Below are 9123 nucleotides of genomic sequence, written 5' to 3'. Positions count from 1 at the left end.
GAGAATACAGAGAGAGAGAGAGAGAGAGAGAGAAAGAGAGAGAGAGAGAGAGAGAGAGAGAGAGAGAGTACGGGACAGACAAGTGACAAGCTCAAAATATTCGAAAACAGTTGTCTAATTTTGCTTTTTGAATCATGGACTACTCATGGTCACTCAAAAGATTTGTTTGCTTTTCTCCATATTTATTACTTTCGTTTTCGCTAAATTGTTTGTGAAGTTGTTAGCAAGTGGCGCTGTATCACGGGTGCTTGTGGCACAACAACAACAACAACAACAACAAAATATAAAAAAACAGGGGGGGACTAATTTATTTCTTATTGTGGAATAAATTAGATCTTGTTTTAGGATTACGAAATTGACATTCCGCCTCGGATCATAATCTAAATAGATCTAAATCCAACCACAATATCAGGGAATCCGAAAAGCAATACACAATGCATTACCCTGCCCATGCCTAAAGATTTTGTTTCCCCGCTCCAGCTGTTTTTAAAAGTGATCTTGTGAACTTATAAATTCCAGATGCCATAGCCTAGGCCTTTGCTGAGAACGAAGTGCAGAATGATTATATTACTATTCCGCAACTCTCGCCAGAGATGTAAACGACCGACTGCTAAAAGATTAGTGTTCAAGGGTTAAGGGGTTTACAAATTATCGGAAGCCTTGTTGAAACCAGTGCAGACTTCCGATATCAACAATGGAACCAGCGCTGGCGGATTTAGTTGTTATAACAACATGTGACGTCATGAATTGATCACGTGTCAGCATTGACCGTATTACAAAGAAGTGCTCGGCTCTCGCCTTTCGAGCTGCTTCTAATCAGTACGCTGTGGTACAAGGCAAATATTTTTCTTCAAAGTCTTATCACAACCTAACATTTGGTAACAGCAACATTTATTTCATTAGTGCACTAGTGTTTGAACTCTTCTATTCTTTGACTTTTCACGGAGAAGGAGTTTTGCTGGGAACTATATTCTGCCGCGGAAGCACTTTTGTTTATCGCACCTGCTCTTTTCAAGTTTGTGTGAAAAACTATGGAGGAATCCATGTGGATCCGGAAATAACGGTACATTTTTGTGCTCGATTTACCCCCGTGTGTTGTTGTGTGGTGCCTCTTGTGTGTGTAAAGGGATGTCACAAGAGCCCGTCTACAGTTTCGTCTCGCTATGGGTTGTATGAGCACCAAACTGGTGCCAGAAGCCCCACCGAACGCACACCTGGTTGAAACAGTTTACAGACAAGATGCAAAAACCAGGAATAACCGACATGCCGATATCAAACCACAGACTCATCTCAGGCCGCGAGATTCAACGTGTCGTCCTCCAAACGCAGGTCCTGATGGTCAGAATCAGGGCCAGCAAGGACCGAGGACGAATAAAAAAGTGAAAAAGTACCGTGATAAATTCGATCCACGAGTTACTGCAAAATATGATATCAAAGCCCTAATAGGGCGAGGGAGCTTCAGTCGAGTGGTGAGAGTGGAGCACAGAGTGACTAAACAACCGTATGCTATCAAAATGATTGATAGGATTCAAGGGAAAGAAGTTTATGAAGCAGAACTGAATGTTCTGCGACGAGTGAAGCATATTTACATAATTCAGTTAGTCGAAGTTTTCGAAGCTCCAGAAAAAGTTTACATGGTAATGGAACTAGCCACGGGGGGCGAGCTTTTCGATCGCATCATCGCTAAAGGTAGCTTTACAGAGCGAGATGCTACACGAGTACTTACGATGGTGCTGGACGGTGTGAAATACTTGCACGAGCTTGGCATCACGCACCGAGACCTTAAACCAGAGAACTTACTCTACTATCACCCGGGTCATGATTCCAAAATTATGATCACGGATTTCGGCTTGAGCGCAATGCTCAAGGGCCCAGACAATTATATGAGGACCACTTGCGGAACACCGGAGTATATCGCCCCGGAAATTCTTGCACGGAAACCATATACTTGCCAAGTGGACTTGTGGGCAATAGGTGTGATAACATACATTCTTCTCAGTGGTACTATGCCTTTTGATGACGAAAATAGGACACGATTGTACAGAATGATAATCAAGGCAAAATACAGCTATGCTGGCGAGGTAATTTCTTTCATAATCTCTCATTAATTTGTTCCTTTGACTTTATTTCAGCAGCTGTGAAGTCCATGCGTTGGTGATGGTTTGTTGTGTTTAATGGCCGTCATTATTCGGACTCAGTCCAAAAAACATTTTTTCATATTCGGACTCGAGTCCGAATGAAAAAAAATTCTTATTCGGACTCCAGTCCAAATATGAAAAAATGTTATTCGGACTCAGGTCCCGAAAAAAGGAAGTGTCTTCCTTCTATAGTATAGATCTAAAGTTCAGTGCTTCCAATTTTCCGCCATTTTTTAGTTTCCCCCACACCTTATCTGCCGATCCAATGCCCGCCGCCTCATTGATACGCCCCCCACCCCCCATGTTTCCCACTTTCTTTGTTGTAGAAAAAGGTAAAATTGAAGATTACCAGACACCACCTGGCACCTACACATGAGCTGTGTAAAAAAAAAAAGACTGATTCGTTCAAAATCAAATACACAAGCCTGTGTCATCTCGATTGTTTACACCAAGAAAAAGTTTGTGTTGCTGTGTAAAACCGAGCATACACGGCAACTTTTGATTCCATAGACCAGCGCACAATTCATTAGTAGATCTACGTCAAGACTAGCTTATTGTAATAATAATCAGTTGCCGGGGGATAAAAGACTGGCGCGCGTATGCGACGTTCAACGCCCGGACCGATAGTGCCCTCCCCGACACGCACACACAGCCGCACATGTGTGCAGGCCGCCTATCCGACCCCGACACACACTAACGAGCCATCTTTAATTGCTTCTGGTGACTTCTTGACAAATGAACATTTATTAGAAGCGCTATAACTTTTCTGGCCAGCCTCAAATTCATCTAAAAGATAAAAACTCGGCTCCTGCACAAAACGCCATTTTGCCCTAAGTGATCCCGGTCTCTACCCAGCCTGAGGCGAGTCACAAGTGAGGCAGGACAGGAAGCCGGAGTCACGAGTCACAGGAAGTCGGAAGTGATGTCATGCAGGACAAGAATCAGTCCGAATAACATTTTTTCCTATTCGGACTCCAGTCCGAATAGAAGTCACTTCGATAAATAAACGCCGATAAATAAATTGTGTTGTGTAGGTTACAGCTGGCACCCAGAGCTGAGAAATAATGTATGTCATGTGTAACTTATAAAAATATAGGCCTACTGTAGGCTACTACAGTACAGTGGAGTGCCCTTAAAAAACTTAACTATTAACACGAAAACCGCAATACACCAAAAGAAAAGAAAATTTCTCAATTTTTAGGCCTCACTATTTGACGGAAAACATGGCTGTCAAAGAAAATCTAAGGGTCCCACTGACTGATTTCATTTTAAAACGAACTCCTTTTTCCTGGTCTCGTTCCTCATTGTTTGGCCTTGGGTGAGGGGAAAGATTTTTGTCTGCAGCACACGTATAGTAGGCCTCTACTATAACATGAGTCCATGAGGCAGTATAATAATTTAATAAAATAGAAGGGATAACGGCACTTACAAAGGGAAAAAAGTTTTTTCCTCTATTGATAATTCGAGCACTTAGCTTTTATATTTCGCCTTTAAACTTTATATATAACAACAACAGCAGGAGATTGGGTTTTTTAAATTCTTCAAGCGTTTTCTGTGTTGCAAGTTCCTCTCTTTGAAGAAGTTGCCTGGGTCAACCATGGGGAACGAGGCTTTACCGAACATTTGCAGGATTTGTGTAATTGGTTTATCATCCATAGTCAAGTGGCTACACACACTCACTCACAGCCGTAAAACCCTGAGGGCAAATTTTACGGAACCTATCAAATTTTTTTGGTGTATATTTTAAGCAGCTTTCACGGCAAGGAAAGTTGTCACTTGCAGTTGTTTTCAGAGCTGCAAGGCTGTAGTGCAGTTGGTTGAAAAAGGGGAGTCCTCTTTTTGTGACTATGACTGTACTGTAGGCTAGCTTGTTATTATGCATCATGAGGGAATCAGGTGCTCGTCAAAATAGTGGAATCAAAGAAATTTACACTTTTTTTTTGGGGGGGGGGGGGTGTCAACATCTTATGTCCATTTTAAAAATCATTTCTGTTGGAATTTTACTGAAAACCTTGATTAAAGGCACAAAAAAATGTAAATTTTCAGTTTTCACGGACTCTCAGGCTATGGAAGTTACCAAACTGGCGGCCATTTTCTCGCTAATTTTGCCTCTGAAACAAGGCGGCCCTGACCTCCTTCAATCAAAATACTTTGACTTCTGTTCAACATAGATGGACGTTTATTTCACTAAAAGGAAGGCAAATGAACAGGCTTTAAGATTCAATAACCCCACCCAAAAATTGACGAGCACCTGATCCACCACGTCGTGACTCAGATGTAACATTTTATTCTCATGCCTTCATTATTCATTGAGTATTTGCATATTTTTATCAGTCTGAAGAGAAGTTTGGATGGCCTGTTTTGTTTTGATTTTGAGTGTTCAAGACGTGTCAAGTTCAAGACCTGAATTGTATAAGATTTTTAGTTTGCAAATTACCTAAAGTGGCATTTGAGATGAAACCAAAAGGTGCCTTACTGAGTGCATATTTTAAACCTGAATTGAATGATATAATTACATCTGTGTACTCAACAAATATAATGGCCTAAAATAAGTATGGCTAGACTGCTTGGCTAGACGGCTAGCCGTACTTAAAGACGGCTAGGCTAGCCGTGCTTAAGGAGGGCTAGACTGGCAGGCTAGCCGTACTTAATAATGATGGCTGAATTTTAGTTTGCAATACCTAAGTATTTGTATAATTTCAGACGAAATTAAAAGGTGCCTTACTGACATGCATGGTATTTTTAACCTGAATAATTTACTAGATCTAGATCTATGACACCTGTGTACTTGACAGGTTTCGGTCAATAGGGCCAAACCTCTATCTAAGACCGGCTAGACCTGCAGGTTAGCCGTAGGCTACTTAAGGACGAGTTCAGCTAGTCACTTCGTTTGATTAATTAGAGATGCATAGAGGTAATAAAGTAATAACATACTAAAATTGCTTTAAATACGCTTTACAGTCTACATACAATGTGCTCTGGGGTTTACAATTATTTTCATGATGAAATTGTATTAATTATTATGATTGAATGAGAAGTTGTCACTGTCGGGAAAAGGAATACATGAGATGTTCGATGGATCTAGCTCCCAGTGCCAACTTCTCATTCAATTTTTATTCCCTCATTACAGTTACATGTCTCGTCACCCAGGGTTAGACAGTGTTATTATGTGGTGCCAGACCATATGTCATACTAAGTCATTGACTGGATTTGCATCAAACACCACCTTCTTCCCTCCCCTGCTCACATTTTATGGTACATAAAATGTGTGTGTGGTTTACAATTTACTAAGCCTACCGTGGATGCAATTAGTTGTGTTTGGTGGTTCTCCTTCATTTGCTTAAAATGATTCTGCTATCTTATTTATCCATTTGTTTTGAATAGGGTCGTATAATAGTTTGACCACTGAATAGCCATTTTCACCTGCTATAAAACAAAACATTTTTACTTGTATACACACATGATATTTATTATTATAAGAGACCAAATTTGAGGATCTATTTAAGGAAGTTTCTATTATTATGAACCTGCTATTCCAAATCTTGATAGCTGAGATTGTCATTGAGGGGTCCTCTAATTTTATTGTGAAGAATGAGAAAGCACACTGAGTTGCTGTAGCCATGTATGTAAGGAGAAGGAGAACAGTTCAGAAGTGAATATTCTCTGACATCTACTTTTTAACTTGTCAAAGGTTTCTTTGATCTCTGAGTTATTTCAGAATTTCAGTCCTGACCGTATACACTGGTTAGAATGATAGAGATAAGATAATTAAGCTTTGTCATCATTAACTGTCTTTGACACTAGGAGGTGGTAAAATTTCAGGTAAAACAAGAATGAGAGAATTCGAGAATGAGTTGAGAATGCAGTGTCTATGGATGGGATAGTAAAGGTCTGCCTCTACTCTGTACACTTTGAAATAATGAATTCTTCCATTTTGGCTTGTTGAGAATTGAATCCTTGTTTTATTTTTTTATTACCTTGAAAATTATGTGTTGAAATTTGTTTTTCTTGCTAGTACTTTATATAAGCTATGTGGTGTGCCACCTTTTTTCTCTCTGCTTTCTAATCCAGAAAGCATTTACTGGTCACTAGAAGTGTACTTTGTCTTAAAAGAGGAACGCCTTTGGTCAAACACTATCCCATTGAAATATAATACAAGCACTTGCACTTGCAGTGGAGTTGACATGTATACAATCCCTTTTTTTTTTAATGGATCTGTGTGACAATACAATAAGTCATTGAAAGATTAGATTATCATTATTTATTCTGGAAATGTCATTATCTTTCCACCACAGATTACATTTGTCAAAACCTGTGCGTCAGTTTATCTGTGAATCCATCAATTTTAAACCATGAATTTTCATTTCAGTTGGTACCCCCCACCTGTGTGAATGAAAATTATCCTTTTTCTCTCTTACCATAGTTCTTTGTTTCATAATTTGTACACATTTTAAATACTGCTTTTATGACATCTTGTCAGTATGGTTAAAACAGGTGTGTCGAAAGGGACTATTTCTTTGCTTAAATTAATATATTTGTGTTATTTGACTTTGTGTTGTTGAGAACTTTTTCTCAGAATTGTTCTTTTTTCTCTTTATGGGCTAGCTATTTTTGCCTCTGGAAAAAATTATAACCTGTGCATGTTCCCTTATAACTCACTGTGTTGTTCCTGTTTGTGTCTTGGTAAGTGGGGAAACATCATCATGTGTGAGTTGCTTGTTTTTATTCTGTCATGTATAACCCATTGAAAGTTTGTTTTCATGTGTGGTCAACTGCTCTTAGTACTCATTTACTTTTGAATGAGTATTTGTGCAAACTGTTTCAAGTTGGCGATTTTTTCTTCTTAATATGGGAAAAATGATAACCGTTTCTTGTCTTTCTGATTGAGCATTGTTCACCCCCCTCCCCCTCCTTTTTCCCCTTTCGGAGAAAAAAAGATTTTTTTTACCATTGAAACATAAGATTATAGTCAGTTGCTTGGAAAGTTTAAAGGGTATATATATATACATTGTCTTGTCAGCATCTTTGTACATGGTTTCCTCAATCAGGACACTGCTCCGAGGGAATGTCCCTTCTGATCATAATGACAAGTGATAAAAAGGCCAAATGGCACCGTGCCTCGTCAATAATTCATTGCTATCGACCCGGGGCGAGATGGCCTGTTGCCTAGCGTCTATTAGTTATTCATACCTTTATCCTAGGACCCTTCCCCTCCCCTTTTTACACACAGGCGCGCACCCAACTGGAGCCTGCACAGAGACAAAAGACGATTGATCGTCCGGCTGTGTCTCGTGTCCCGGGAGAGGATTACGGCAGACGTTGATGGTGGGCTGTGGGGGGGGGGTGCAGGCATAGAGCTCAGAGCTCGGCAATTTTGTCTGTCTAAACGTCTCTACAACTTGGCCTAGGGGCTCTCTAGAGAGATTGGTGCTGTATTAACGTGATGCGATACCATTTGATTGTCTCCTGCTGTTGGCACATCTGATGGATTGCCGCGCTGACTTCTTAGATGTTCCGGGCAATGTAAAATATTTAAGCTGTTCTCGATACAAGACACACAAAAAAAAACGTTTAAAAAAAACAACGAAAACGTCACCATGTTTTTCTTTTAATGCTCTCGAACACGCGCAGACAGGGGTAAATACTGTGTCAGATTAGTCACTGCATTAAAAACATGTTTGTTCAGAAACATGCTCTATCTGTATAGTACTGCAGTTGAAAAAGTTTGGGCAATAAAATTGCTATAGATTAGTGGAAATTTATGTTCCAGTCCGTAAGTACATAACGACAGACACGGTATTCACTCCTGCCCTCCATAAAAAAAAGAAAGAAAACGGAAGGTTTAAAAAAGCAAGGTCCCCCCCCCCAAAAAAAAAACAAAAAAAAACCCCAAAAAAACCCTTTTCAGACAGGTAGTAGCCTACTGCTGACCACGGAAATGCTGAGGTAATGGAAATTTTAGGTCAGGGTGTGTCCTCCTCATCTTTATGTCTGGCCAGATTATTTTTTTGAATAGTTTTTGTCCCCCATTTACCCTGCCCCTGTTCTTCCTGTTCTTTTTCCGCCCCCGCCCCTTCCCCTCTTTTTTTTTTTTTGTATTCACCTAAAAACTGTTGTCCTTACCCCCCAAAAAAAGGCTAAGATGGTTAGAGGATGCCACTGGGTAGTTCTTACTACTACTATTACTTCTTGACTACCCCTCTGCAGTTTCTATCTCGATCAGTCTTGCTTTTCCGCCAGCACTAAATAGTAAATGACTGTTATTGTAGTCAATGTGCTTCTCCTTACTTCAACAAAGGAGTGCGGGCGTCTTTATAACAATAATATTATTAAAGATTGTTGTTATTCCATTGGCGTCCAGTTTTTGCCAAGTACATGTCTAATTCCACTGGGTGTGTTGGCCTGACGCCAGTGGTGTTGGAATCATTTCCATGAAGTGTAGGTGTAAGGCCAAGGCCAGTGAGGCGTAAGATATAATTAAGTCCCCTCACCTGTAACGATTAGCCTGTACATAGAGCCCGCTACTAAGCTGTGAATGGCCACTTGGTATTGGTAGTGCCCTTTATGCTTCCAATTGACCGTTTGAAAACACAAGAAAGCTGGATTGGTTTGTTTTATTTACTTGAATTGATGAAGGTGATTTTTAACATAATAATGGTCCGGAAAACGAGATAAAGTCTGAGATCGGAAATCTCCGTGTTTCTTTCGCTTAAAATCCGATTTTTTACCTCTTGAATGCCATTTCTGTCAAGTTGTATTCGAGTTATCGGAAATGACGTGGAAATACAATACAATTTGCGCCTATTATTTTCAATACGCGTTTATTTGCCACTATCGGTTTATTACGTAAATCCACTGGGGTTCTGGAGACTTCAACACCCCCCCCCCCTCCCCAAACTCCTTTATAGGGGGTATTTTGAGGAAAACTCATATAGTGGATGGCAGGTCTGTTGTTGGCATCACACTCATAGTTTTGTTTTCCGGT

At 40.1% G+C, this 9123-nt stretch overlaps 1 protein-coding gene across 1 annotated transcript in view; it reads left to right on the top strand.

Moving 5' to 3' along the window:
- Positions 1 to 286: 286 nt before the first annotated feature.
- Positions 287 to 9123, top strand: part of LOC101851247 (serine/threonine-protein kinase H1 homolog) — a 21977-nt gene continuing 13140 nt past the window's right edge. Inside the window, exon 1 of the mRNA XM_005092711.3 lies at positions 287 to 2081. Coding sequence (XP_005092768.1) covers positions 1164 to 2081 — 918 coding nt within the window. The 5' untranslated portion in view covers positions 287 to 1163. The remainder of the gene's footprint in view (positions 2082 to 9123) is intronic.

The sequence above is a fragment of the Aplysia californica genome, unplaced genomic scaffold (genome assembly GCF_000002075.1).
Source record: "Aplysia californica isolate F4 #8 unplaced genomic scaffold, AplCal3.0 scaffold00051, whole genome shotgun sequence".
In the NCBI taxonomy this organism is placed as follows: domain Eukaryota; kingdom Metazoa; phylum Mollusca; class Gastropoda; order Aplysiida; family Aplysiidae; genus Aplysia; species Aplysia californica.
Note: the sequence above shows the minus strand (reverse complement) of the source record. Positions and strands in the feature narration are given on the sequence as shown.